The 14,016-nt window shown below is 46.0% G+C and overlaps 1 protein-coding gene across 1 annotated transcript in view; it reads left to right on the top strand.

The window, feature by feature from the left end:
• The window catches only part of CACNA1G (calcium voltage-gated channel subunit alpha1 G), a 139,124-nt gene that overhangs the window by 87,043 nt on the left and 38,065 nt on the right, over positions 1-14,016 (top strand). The window contains exons 19-22 of the mRNA XM_062010454.1: positions 4,645-4,745; positions 5,823-5,946; positions 8,840-8,908; positions 9,780-9,964. Coding sequence (XP_061866438.1) covers positions 4,645-4,745; positions 5,823-5,946; positions 8,840-8,908; positions 9,780-9,964 — 479 coding nt within the window. The remainder of the gene's footprint in view (positions 1-4,644; positions 4,746-5,822; positions 5,947-8,839; positions 8,909-9,779; positions 9,965-14,016) is intronic.

Below are 14,016 nucleotides of genomic sequence, written 5' to 3'. Positions count from 1 at the left end.
TGCTCCAACATCTGCTGCTTTTTCCAGCTCACCTGGTCCAAACATCCTGTAGTTCCTTTCCTGTCCCCCTGCCAGATCAGAAGCCAGTGCCTCCCCTTGCAGTGGACATTGTGCAATGGGCCGTGTCCCTCCTCTTTTAATCTTTATTAGAGCAGCTCCTTTTAGCATAACTCAAATGTCATCTTCTGTGTGCTGAGGTCTGGCCATGGGGGGTTAAACCAAAAGTCTCTCAATTCTCTTCCGTGGAGTGGTCAGAAGCAAATTACTAAGGAAAGAATAGACAAAACAGGGTGAATAACTTGTGCCCCAGCTCATGGTACAGCCACAGTCAGGAGCTGGGACATTTGCAGCTGGCTGGTGCTTTCCCCTGTGCTTTGAAATATGTCTTCCCTGCAAATCACTAAACCAGACGGTTGGAAAATATTACTTAGATTAGTGAAATGAATCCCTAGGTTGTGGAGCTTCCCTTTGTGATCCCCTCCTGATGTTTGGGGGGATGCTTTGCCCCTAAATTAGCCTTGACAAAGTCAGGGGGGAAAAAAAAGTCGTCTTTTTTCCCTATTAAGTAGAAAAAATAAAATTCAAATCTCCCCCACCAACAACAGAAGAAAAGAACTCAACTGTTATTCAGATCAAAGTAGTCTTAAATATGCCCTTCTGCAACAAAGCCTCACTTCTCTCCTCGATGGCTGGTTTTGATTGCCTCTGTGCAGAAATAAAAGGAAGTGCAAAGGCTTTGGTTAGATCTCCTAGGCTCCCATTATATTAGTGCTGCTCTGCTGCCTTCAAGGAGTTGATTCTGAATTTACATCCCTCCAAAGGGCCAGAATGAGGCCCCTGGTAGCTCTTTCCAGAAGTACCAAATCGGGGGACTGAAATCTGCTCTTCATTGCATGAGTGCAAACAAGGAGAAACTTCACGGAGGGAAAGATCTGCTGCTTGGTTGGGTTCACGTGGCTGGGACCGAGCTCAGGGATCTGTTAGTGAGGTTTTTATTGTTCACATCTGAGTTTTGGGTGCTTTCTTACCCAAATTACTGAGTGCTCAGAACAGAAAGTGAAGGAAATATTAGATCTGCAACCAAATGTGTCCCCTCCTCCCCAAACCCTTACTGCACTTTATGATTGCAGCTCCTTTCCCCTTTGCCTATTGCACTTTTTGCTGGGGTGTGTGGTCCAATTGCCCCCCAAATCCTTTCAACCTGCCTCTGCTGCATATTTAATTCTAAATAATTGGGTCCTGAGCTTCCAGCTTGCCTGGAGGTCTCTTGCTACTCATAGAGCATTTTTCAGCAGTTCCCCCCATCCTTCTAATAAATCTTTGATAAATCTAAGCCTCTCCTTTACTCCAAGGAGTGCATCAGTCATCTTTTAATGCCAACTGCCTTTCATCCTGCCCTCAGAAGTACATTAATATCTGGAAGTCCTAAAAAAAGAGATAAAAAAGCAGCTATTTATCAGCAGCTCTCCTTGCTGTGGGATGGAAGGGCCTTATTCCCTGTCAGCATGCTGCCAGGTGAAGGCGTGAAACCAGCATCATGCCATGTGCTGGGGGAGGGGGAATCTTACCCAGGGAGATTTTTGTCTTGAGTCACTGGCAACTGAATTAAAGAGTAGTGTTCTTCTCCCCTTGCATCTTTATTCATCCTGCCCAGGTGTGTTTTATGAACAAATAGATGTGATTTAAACCACATAATTGATCTGTCGCTGGGAACATAATGCAGGCTTAAGCAGCAATCAGCCTGATTGTAAGCAGTTGATGCGTGTCTGGACCTCATGGAGAAAGCATCTGATGGGACTTAGGCTGGAAATGCTCGGGGTTTATTTCACAAATATCTTACATTTGGCTCAAATTAAGTGGAGTGCACCGTTCCACTGGTGGGAATCTGAAGTAATTCCTTGGACAGTAGATTTCAGTGGATGTACCTGGCCTGGTACAGAGCAATTGGGCTGCAGCCCTGGTTGAGCTCTGTTGCTTGCCCTTCTCTAACACATTGAAGGGAGAGACATGATGGAAGATCAATTTTTGCTTTGTTATCTGATTTAGCCCGTGAACTGCAAGCTGCAACAATTAGCCAAACCCCAAAATATCTTTGGCATTAAAATTGGACAAAAGGAATATAAAGAAGCATTCTGTGCTGCTGACGCATTACCATTCACTACAAATCCCCATGATAAATACCAGAACTGCTTTGAATAATAGATACTTCTGGAAACCTTCCAGCTCACAAAATGAACTGGACCGAGGCACAGCTATTACTCCATGTCCAGAGGCTGGGGTAGCCATCATTGTTCTCACTGCAACTTTGAGCAAACACCTGATTTTTATCCATTCATTTACCTTTGCTGAATCTATAGATAATGAAACTAACCAGGCTGTTTGAAGGGATAACACAACCCCAAGGATGCATACTCTATTAAGTACAGTTTAAAGAGAAGGGAGCAGTTCTGACTTCTTGCCTAGAGTTGGAAAAGGGATGTGAAAAGACCCAAGACATGGTCAAAACTTGCTGGTGTGCTGTGGCGTGGTCTGTGTTTGTGTAGAAGGGGAGGGAATGATGGATGGCTGAAGGAGCTGAGTGGAAAGATGTAGCCTTTTGTTGTTGTTGTTGTTATTCAGACTTGTCTTGTTATTTTTCATGAGGTGGTTTTCATTTTCTGAAGGGCTCAGGTTGTCACTGAGTGCTTTCATTAAAATGGACACTACATTTGCTATTATCCATTGCTAATGAGACCCCTGGCCGAGTGTGTACAGGAACAGAAAGCAGTTCCTCCATTCCACTCAATTACCCTAACAAATCCCATTTTTACAGTCCAGAGTACCTCCAGTTGTGAACAGTGTGGCTCTGAGTGAATTCCCCCTCCCTGTTTCCAGGACAAAATGAATAAAAGTGCCTGAGGCCTGGGGTCTGCGTGTTCCTGGGGTGCGAGTAGCAATTCCTATGCTGTGCTTCATTTCTCACCACCTGCTTATAGCTCTGAGCATCTCCAGAGGAAACCTTCAAAGTGCCCATGCAGCCATGTTCCTATGTGTGTGCCCACCCAAGCTCAGATGGTAGCAGGGAAAGAAGGGTAATGTCGGAGCAAGGATTCCAGTGAGGACTACCAAGATGATGAGGTGATTGGAGCATCTCTGTGATGAGGAAAGACTGCAAGACCTTGGGCTGTTCAGCCTGGAGAAGAGAAGGCTGAAGGGGGCACCTTATCAGCACTTATAAGTACCTAAATTGTGGGTGTTGAGAGGATGGGGCCAGTCTTTTTTCTGTGCTGGCCAGTGACAGCACAAGGAGTGATGGACATAAGCTGGAACCCGAGGAGAAACTTATTTGCTATGAGGTGATGGAGCCCTGGCCCAGGCTGCCCAGGGAGGGTGTGGAGGCTCCTTCTTGGGAGGTTTCCAAACCCACTTGGACATATCCCTGTGCCTCCTGATCGAGGGAAACCTGCTTTAGCAGGGGGTTGGGCCGGATGAGCTCTGGAGCTCCCTTCCAACACCCACCATGCTGTGATTCTGTGCTGTTTATCTATCTGTAAATGCAAAGTGCTGTGGTGACATTGCACACACCCATCTGGATTTATCTTTTGGTGCTTTGATTGGGAAGGGCTGGGAAAGCCCCAGCGTGGTGGACGAGATGTCCATCTGACTTCTGCTGGTCCTCTGTGCCCAAGACACTAGTGCTGCAGCATCAATTGATTTAAAGACCTTGATCTCCCCTCAGGGACCTGGAGATGAGAAGGCAACAAACATAATGCAGAGGCTATTGCAGCCAGGGTGAGGCTTCCCCTCAGCATCCAATCTTTCATGTTTTCATTTAACCTGTTGGCTAAAGCTTTTACAATCTGCCCTCCTGGCCTTAAATGACCTTGCAGAGAATCAAAAGCATAAGTATGCATGGCTGAGGATGCACCGTGGTTTCAAGTAGGAATTAATTTGCAAGAGTTGGATGGCCTGTGTTCATGCAGCAGGTCAGCCTGGCCATGATGTTCCCTTCTGGCTTTATAATCTCAGATCTAATCTGTTCATGCTGAATGAGAGGCAGCTGCTCACCATTGTGTTCCTGGACCAAAACTCACGTCCCAGGTGATTTCTCCAGCTTTCCAGTGGTTGCATGGCCATAGGGCTTGGCCCAGCAAGCAGCAGGAATCTCTCCCTCTACTCCTTTTGCAACCTCTGACATAAGCATTCTATAGTGTTAACAAAAAAGCTCAAACAACAAAAGACACACAAAACCACCTCAAAAAACCTCAGAAGATTCAGGCAAGTATCTGATGAGTATCTGGAGAGACTGGGGCTGATCAGAGTGGGTTACCAGTCCTCTGGGCAAGGGTTTTCTTTATCGTGTTTGTCCTCTTGGCTAACTGTGTGCCAGATGCAGTTACTGTGCAGGGGAAGAGGCAAAAACAAATCCTGTGAGTTCACGGGGCTGACGCAGCCCTTGCTCAGCTGCCAGAGCTCTTTCCCTTGCCCAGCAGGGTCTTTTGAGGGGGAGATCATTATATTTCAGCTTTACTAAGCACTGGCAAATCTGTGTTCAGTGAAAACCTGCCCCAAATCCTTCTCTTGGAAGCTTTGGGGGTTAATTTTTTTAACAGTTCTCTCTGTGTTTTCCTTCTGGTACATTCCTGCTGTGTTTTTTCCTCCTAGAGCAAAAAGGACCGCATGAAGGCGTGGGTACAGGCACGTCTCCCTACCTGCTGCAAACAGAGAGATTCCTGGTCCATCTACATCTTTGCCCCTCACTCAAGGTAAGTCAGTGGATGACTCACAGTCCATCTATCTCGGATGGGTCCCTGCATGTCAGTCCACAAAACTCCCAGCCCTTCCCCTGCCTCAGCACTTCCTTGTGATCAGACAGCAAACAGCCTTCAGCTGCAGAGAACTGCTCTGGCATGGGCACAGCTCAGGTATAGGAGTGTCCATAAAGACCCACAGCCCAGGGCACAGCTGCAGCTTTATCAAGTTAATTGTTTGCTTTGCCAGTGACACTGCTACAGGGATTTCACTCAACAGAGCATGAGGAGTTCAAAGCAAGGGGGAGAGGTGCTGCATTAAATCTGAATTTGCCCCTGTGACACATTACAACACAGCAATGGACACTCCTTGACCTCCCAAACTTGCCTCACAGCCTGGACTTCTCTGTCCTCCCACTTCTCTTCCTTCCTTTCCCAACAACGCTCAGAAAACACCCCCTCCTTGCCTGCAGGCTCCCAGCTTTGCCCTTCCCAAAGCCCAGCTGGACATGCACACACTCAACGAGGGTTTCCCATAGTTGAGCTGGTGGGCCCTGGACAGCATTTGAGTTCATTCATACAAAGATTAGAGAGATTTTCAGAAACAGACTTTGGGAAATGTAATACGGTATTATAAATCCTGGGTCAGTGTACAGCCATCTGTCACAATAAATAGCTTCTGTCCCTTTGTTACATGTGCACTCAAACCTTTTGGGCTTGCTAGGAGTGTCTTATCTCTTATTTAAGCTAAACCTGGGCACTACAGACAGGAAAAGGGTCAGACACAAACGCAGCTGTGTGTCAGAGTTGTGGAAGCAGCCACTCTGTTCCAAATGCCCCCAAAGCCCCCTACAAACATGACCAGGGCTTGAAATGTATTCCCTAATTCTGTAGCTTGGATCCTTTTCTAGTCATACTCTGATCTGCCTGCAGTGTGCAACTCTGCCAGGGAGGGGATTGGGAGATTGTAGCTCATCTGCTTTGCAAACAGAGTGGTCAGTTCGTCTGCTCTGAGCTGCTGTGTTTCTTCCCAAAGAGCTGAGCATTAATAGCTTGTCCGTGTCTTCTCTTTTTTCCCCTCTTTCTCGGCAGATTCCGTCTGATGTGCAATAAAATCATCACACACAAGATGTTTGATCATATCGTCTTGGTGATCATTTTCCTCAACTGTATTACCATTGCCATGGAACGACCCAAAATCGAGCCTCACAGTGCTGTGAGTTTCTGAGGTTGAGGTTTTCCTGTGCTCCTCATGGAGCCAACACCCGTGGCTTGGACCCCACTGCTGTGCGCTTGGTCTCACTTTCTTTCTGTTGTTTTTAAATGGGAAGCTGCCAACATCCCCTGTGTATCCTTTGAATTAGGTACACCAACTCTCCTGGCCCCTACCCAGCATCCTTTCCAAGTACAAGAGCAGAGCTCATGGTCTGCAATGTACTGAATATCCCATTTCTGCAAGTACAATCAAGGTTTTAACACATGACATAAGCATGACATCTGTCTCAGTCTCCTTCTCTGATAAACCTTCAAACACTTTGCCTCTCTCAACACAATGTTAGTTTCTTCCATCTGTTCTCCACGGGCACGTATGTGTGGTGCGAAGAGAATGGGGGAAACTGTTCATTTCACACTCTTCTCTCCCCTTTGTGTATCAGCTTTGTTGTGACACAAGAAAAACTGAATTGATGCATGCACTGCAATGCCATTTCCCTGAACCATTTTGTTTTAATAGACTGTGTAAGGTTTTCTCAAACCAGACCCTCACAGCACCAACATCCATCAATCAAAGGGGCAGAATCATCCTATTGCTCTTTTATTTTAGCATAGATTGTGGCTGAGAGATCTTGCTGATGTATTGCAAAAGACTGCTCATCTCGCCATCGTATAGAATCCTGTTTTGTTGATGTGGGAGTGTCAGGCTGTTCATTTTTGTGGATCTTCCCTGTAAGACCTTAAAACTGGAGTCTTGGCTGCTCTGTGACTATTTTAAGCTTTCCTTAGTAGTCCTCCTTACTGTAATAGTTTGCTCAGCAGTCCCTCCCCTAAATCCATTTTTTTTCCTTTTGGTTATCATGGTGTACCAACTCCCACCTGCAAAAGGAGAGCAGGACTCCCTGCCAGCCAGTCTAACAGAAGGAAATCACCCTGCTGTTCCCAAAACAGAACACCCTGAGATGGTCCCTTGAAACCCCAAAAGCTTCTTTGGAGCCATGTCTTTTGAGAGTCACCATTCCCCAGGGCTGGTTACAAAAGTAGCTGTAGTTACAGAGATGAAGGGAATGGGGTGATACACAAGAATCAGGGGAGTTCACAGAAAAGAGCTGTAGCACAAAATCCAGTACTTCATACATGAGAGGAGGAGGAGAACAAGCTGTAGTGTGTCTGGGTATTGGAAGAGAGGAAAGAAGACAGGGACTGGTGCTGGGCTTATCAGCATCAGGTTATAACCAAGGGAACCAAAAGGGCTGGAGCTGAGCCAGATCACAGCCTGAGAGCAGCAGAAAAAGAGAAGGGGGGATGCTGAGCTGTGGGGCAGGGAAGCCAGGAGGAGTGCGTGGGCCCTGCCTGCACTGATGGAGCTCTCATCTGGAAACCAGGAGAGTTAGTTTAGCTTGAGTAGTTTAAAATAATTGTACTTTGCTTCCCCGAGCTGTGGATTTTCTAACTGCTTCAAGTGAGTTCTCTTTTCCTGTCCCAGTTTCAGCTGGCTTATCAGAACAGGGGCTGTGGTTGCTGTAGCCAACATGCGCTCCCCATTGCAGAGTGCGCGACATGGGCCGTGGAGATTATCCTTCAAAATAGCTCCACGCTTGCCAGAGAGGAATGTAATATCCTCAGTCTCTCATGCTATTGCTGTTTTATCTCTAGCTCCACAAGCAGGTCCCTACCCTCTTTGTCCTGCATGCTGCCTGCCCCTCTACAGCAGTCCTTTGTGTGGCAGGCAGCTAACGGACGGAGATGTCTCCTATCACAGCTCAGGCATCACAGTGCAGGTCTAGGACATAATTAATTATGGACCCAGTATCAAAACAAGCTACTCTGTGGTTCCTGAGTCACTTCCAGTAAATCATGATCTGGCAAGCGAGAGAGTTGCCAAGGTGTTTTGTCTTGTTTAAATTGCATCTCATTTTGAGCGAGAGATCTGCATCTCTTACAGGATTGCTCTGTAGGGAGAGGCAGAAATACATCCAAAATTGTTATTAGCAGAATTGGGGCTGGTTCAACTGTATGCATGCATGCATACATGCATATACATCATCTTTCCTCCAGCCTCTGCCTTCTGCTGCCCATTTCTCAGTACAGGCAATCAGAGGTTGTTCAGGGATTAGGGAAAAGTGTAATTTATTTAATGATCATCATTAAAAAGAAAGGTTTCTGCTAACTACAGATGGGGAACCAGTCCATGGTCTCATCTGTAATCACTAGCTGCTGTTGCAGAGCAGTGGCAGTGAGGATTGCATGGTCTGGTAGATAACACAGGAGACAGGGCACTGAGAGTGTTGGGCTTCACACCCAGGTGTAGCCTGGGGCTTTGGGCAAGTGAATCAACCTTTTGGGGACAGGTCTCAGCTTGCAGAAACCCCTAGAGCCTTGCTGGCTTTGGTGGAGTGGTGACAACTTAGGCCAGCTGGGCTTGGGCAGCCAGTGGCTCGAATTTGCTTGGCTCGAATATTGACTCAAGGAGAATTGGGAGCTCGCTGATATTTACACTGGGCGGTGACGTCTGCAGATGAGGGGCAGGTAGAGATTTATCAAGCATGACTTTTTTTGGGGGGTGAGATCCTCTTGTTTCTGCCTAGGATGAAAGGAGTGGGGTTTGGGGGCAGTTGTGGAGGGAGGAATTTGGGGCCAAATTGGGAGGATTTGGGGCAAATGCTGCTGGCTGCCCTTGTCCATGGTGCTGACACAGACCAGGGCACTGGCAGCGCTGAACCTTGCTGAGTGGCATCATCTACATATTTGGATTTTTTCCTCTTTGCGAGCAAACAGTCCGAGCTTTGCTTCAGCAGAGATGCTGGAGAGCAGTTAACAACTGCCCAAATACGTGAGAGATGTACAGCTGTGGAGAGCAGACTATAAACCATTGTCTCTCATTTTCTTTTTCATAGGAACGGATTTTCCTAACGCTCTCCAACTACATCTTTACAGTTATCTTCCTGACTGAGATGACAGTTAAGGTAAATGTAGCTGGAGGATAAGTGTGCCTGTATTATAGCGGTGATGTTTTATTACAGTGGACTCACAAACCTCTTAGGTCTACCAGCTACAAGCGAGGTGTGTATTTTCCTCTTCTGAATCATAGTCAAATACCCACCACATGCCTTATTCCGAGCACGTTTTGCGTCAGACAATTTTGCTGGAGTTGCTCTTGATTTACACCATTTATAAGAGCACAGAGATACTTCAATTCAGCAATCCTTCCCTATTCAGCAAAGCTCTTGAGCACATGCTTAACTTCAACCATGCATGTAAGTCCTATTGTCTTCAACAACCAATTGTCCTCAACAACCTAAGCAGCTATGTGCTTTCCTGAGGAGGGAGAGACTTAAGCACGTTGAAACGGTGGATTTGAGGCGGGAGGCTCAGAACCCCGTTGCTGTAAATCTCTCTTGGGTAATTCATAATCATCTCGCAGAACAATTGCTCTTTCATTAGAAAGTTTCTCTATTTTCTTTATTTGCAAAGCTTGTAAAGGATTGCTTTGGGTCAGTCACTCTGAACCTTCACTCCAGCAGTCTGTAGGAATAAAACACGATGAAACTTTTTATGCCAGAGCTACACATGGTAGGAACAGTTTTGTGCAGCTATGTTTAGCTGCATTAAAAATACATCAGCTGTAAGGGACGATCTAGGATATTTCTGCAGAGGTATTTTTACAGTCTTTGCAATATAACACTTTGCTGATTTGTCTAATTAGGCTTCTATACTGGGAAGCAAATGGACTAGCAGACTTGTATCTGTAAATAATGCGCTCTCAGCAGGTTACTAACTGGAAGAAACATACTGGATGTGATAGTCATAATTTGTTGCAACTTGTTGTCCGGGCAGGTGGTGGCACTAGGCTTGTGTTTTGGGGAGAAAGCCTACTTGAAAAGCAGCTGGAACGTGCTGGATGGGGTGCTGGTTCTCATCTCTGTCATCGACATCCTGGTCTCGATGGTATCAGACAGTGGCACGAAAATCCTGGGGATGCTTCGGGTTTTGAGACTGCTGAGGACACTGCGGCCCTTAAGGTAAGCAGAGGATGAAGAAGACCTAAAGGAGTGTAGGCAATGTGTGCCAAAGAGGGAGCTGAGCCTGTTCTGCAGACAGCAGTGTGGGTGCAAGGGAAGGGGCAGGTGAGAGAAGGGCACAGCAACCATTGCCAGCTTTGTGCCCAGTCTCCTGCTGCTCCACAGGCAACAAGCATCCGCAGGTCCCACAGAAATGCAAGTGGCTCCAGGCGCTTGCTGCGTTTTGGGACCAGCCCCAAGTGCAGTAGTAAGCTGATCAATGCCTCTTTTGCTCATTAAAACACACATCCCCTGCTATTTGTGTTCTCATTTGCTCTGTGTAAAGTGCAGCTTAACGGCTTCTCCCCCTTTCCTTCAGGCACTCAATGGCTTTTGTAACAAAGAAAGAAATTAGTAGCAGGTGGCAGATCATTTTTAAGGAAGCAGAGACTCAACTGTTGCTTAATCTAGAATGCAAAGAAATGGTTTTTCCCTCATTTCAGCTCCCCATGAATTTTACATGGACATTTATTTTCAAAATTGCCCAGGCAAGATGAAAGCAATTTTCCCGCTAACTTGGGCCCCCATCTCTGACAGCAGCCAGTATCCCATGTTCTAGGGCCAGGCACCCTTCTGACAAGAACCTGCCCCAAAAACAGCCTCTTCCAAATAGACATCTGTTTTGTCCTGTACCCCAAGGCATGAAGGTTTCTCTCCACACTAAATGCAGTCCCTCTTTAATACCATTGTTGCTGCTCTTGTTATGCGGCAGCTAATAAACCTTCCTGCTCAAAGCATCTTTGTGTGCCTGTCATATCTTACCGCTGCTTCCTTCATAAAAGGTTTGCTTTGAGTCAGGATTTTCTCTTTCAGGACAGAAAAATAGGACCCTGCTTCTGACAGATGATGTTGTTTTACTGCCCCTGTGTGAATAATAAGTCTAAATAACAATGGCCATGCCTATACTTACATCTTTCAAATATTCTCAACAGCTATGAAAGACATTGTGTTAAATTAGGCTGTGTGTGTGTTGTGCCTGGTGAGTTTTAGGATGTGAGCTACTTTTAATCATTTTTATATGGACAGATAACACCATTGGTGTGGCTCAGCTCCCTGACCATGCAAGGACACAACTGTCTTCCTACGTTACTCCATTTCAGCCTTTTTTCTCTTCATATGTCCCCCAGCATCTCCAATTCAACTGTAATTTCTGGGGGCAGTTTCTGCCAGATTGCTGGTTTGATAGATCTTCTCAGCTCTTCTGTTTTGGCTGATTTCTGACCTTTCTTAAGAAAACCTACAAAATAATCTAGATAGCTCTGGGTAAAAGAAGGATCCATTTCCCATCTCTGAACCATGGAATGCACGTTTCTTTCTTGAGGTGGTGTGGTGTAAATACAATCTAGAGGAAGAGGCTTGGGTTGTGCTGAGTTCTACTAGAATCCCCTGACCTAGTAAAAGCCCTGTATGCTTCTTTGTAGATCTATAGGTCAACCTGGGCAGGACCTGGCTCTTTGTGTACTAGAGCCTTTCTCTGCAGTCACCTGTGTGCATGCGTAGCCTGCAGTTGTAGGGAATAATCTACCAAGTAACTGCAGGCTGGGGGAAGACCTGCCATCTGGAGCATGTGCAGGATTAGGCTCTTCCATTGTCATTCCATTCCTGTTGGCATTTGATGTGTTTTCTCAAGAGTGAGTGAATGTTTTCAGCCAACATGCTGCTCTCTACTACAAAGGAAATTTTAAAAGACAGTAACAAGCCCATTCCCTAAATATGTTCACAATCAGTTCTATTCCCCTGTAATTAGATTTGTAGGAAATGAAAAAGCAGCCATCAAACCAGGGGCTTTTCAGTAAGTCATAAATCTCCACATGTGGAAACCCATCTGCCTCTGTGATGCACATCTGGGCTGCCTGGAGCGCGCTCTGCCGCCCCGGCACCGCCTGTCGCCCTCAGCTGCAGGGATCCACACGGCGTGACAGCTGGGGCAGGTGACCCGAGGTCTTTGCACGCCGTGGCTCCAGTGCCTGTGTCTGGGTGAAGTCCCCTGGAGAGACTGAGCCAATGTTTTTCTTATCCAGGAAGACGAAAGGCAGAGACCAAAGCGAATGCTCTGTCCCTGCCACAGAGGAAATAACCCAGCTCCTTCTGTCCTCCCTTTCTGTGGCCACTCAGGGACAGGGCTGCAGGGAGAAGCCAAGCCATGGCTGCATGTGTCACACTCAACAAAAGAGCAGGGACAGCCCTCATTCTCTCTGCATCAACTTTCCTAGTTGATGGTCCGAAGGGGTTCCTCTTGCAAAAGACCTTCCTCAATCTGTCTCTTATTTTCCTCTGTGAAAACAACCCCTTTGCTTTATGCAGCACATGTGCCTGTGCCTTTTGTCCAGGCATTTTAAAAGATCTAGCCCGTGTGCCAATCACAGGCTTTTGATTGCATGATTGATTATCAGCCTCCAAACTGAATCCATGAGGATTCGTGCCCAGCTTTATGGCCAGAATTCCAAAAATTTGTTCACAAAGGAGTGACATTTCAAGATATTTCCATGACCCTCTGATGTTTCAGCCAGTAGAGGGTTTGCTTATACAATAACATTCCTTCCTAATGCGTTCAACCTGCTGTTGTTGGGATCAAGTGTTGTAGCTTAAGATACAAGAGAAATCAAAATTGAAAATGTATTCAGATCTAATGTGGCTGGACTTCAGTGCTGTTTTACTCTCTACAGAGCCTGGGCTTTGACTTCCAAAGCAGATAGATAAATTATTCACTTCTCATACCATCACAATATGAAATAGTCATTTCATAGACTCTTCTATCTATCACATTATCACCTTTGCTAATTTTTTTCTTTAATCTGTGGAGGAAAGTCTTCATTAATGTTGATCTGCTACTTCATCTAAGTGCTACTTGTTCTGAGACCTCTGGTCAGGCTGGCAGGCTTAACGTTAGTAAATGTGATGCAGCTGGGATGAGGCTGGCAGTGGGTTTCAAGTGTCTCAGCAGGGGTTTAACAGCATTGGGACTGCTGAGATCAGCAGAACAAGGAGAAACTCAGGGGATTAACATTTCTTCACACTGAAAAAAAAAAGAGGAGTTAAAAAAAAAAGAAAAAGGCCTTATTTAATTTTCCTCATTTATCATGTGCCTAATGCAGACTGGAACTGTCCTGAATGCAACATCAGCTGGTCTATGGCTCTGGCACACCCGGAGGGCTCCAAGCTGCATCCTTCAGTGATAAATTGCAGGAGTGGTGGGTCAGATAAAATAAGTTTACAAGCCTGATATCAGCAGAACCTTGGGCAATATTGATGAAGTGTGGGGATAATGTATGTTGACGTATCAGATGTGGCACTACTAATCTGAGAATGCTGAGGACTTCATTGGCACTTCTTACAGAGTTATCAGGCTCTCAGGAGAGTGGCAGGAGTCTCTGCACAGGCTGGGCTCAATGTTGGATGAAGCCCTTAGACTGAGGCAGCTCCAAGGTCTGAAGGTTTTCATTAGTAAGAACTATTATTTTTCAAAAAAGTCTCCTCTCCCTGTAGGGCTGGAAACAAGTATTGGCATGGAGCTAAACTGGTGGCAGCTTTTACCCTCATGCATTCTGATTTTGAGGAATTCCCTGGTTGATCAAAACACTGGAAGCAGCCAAATGCTGCAGTTTCTCAGCCCTTTTCTTCTCAACTTGCGTGACTTTGTGAAGTCAGACAAGTAACCTCCTATTTTCTCCTTCTGCTGGATACCAAATAGTATCTCACAAGGGAAATCACTTTATTATTTCTAGAATAGGCTTTCTTAATAAGTGTTGGAGAAAATTATCAACTTGAGACTCTAGAGACTAATTTTCTTCCTTGTTCCCCAAAATTTAAGGATGCTTCAGTAGTTTAGACCCCAGGCCTTTAATTTAGAAGACCTGACTTCTCTTCCAGCCTGTGTGACAGTGGATAGAATACCCAAGTCAGGATCTCTAAAGGCACCAAAGTACCTATTTTCCATGGAAATCAGTTGCCTGCGCACTTCTGAGAGCACAGCTTGCAGTCCTTCCCTGCCTCGGTTTCCCAGCTGTAGCTTG

This window comes from Colius striatus, chromosome 18, assembly GCF_028858725.1.
Source record: "Colius striatus isolate bColStr4 chromosome 18, bColStr4.1.hap1, whole genome shotgun sequence".
Classification (NCBI taxonomy): Eukaryota; Metazoa; Chordata; class Aves; order Coliiformes; family Coliidae; genus Colius; species Colius striatus.
This window is presented reverse-complemented; position numbering and strand designations above follow the sequence as displayed.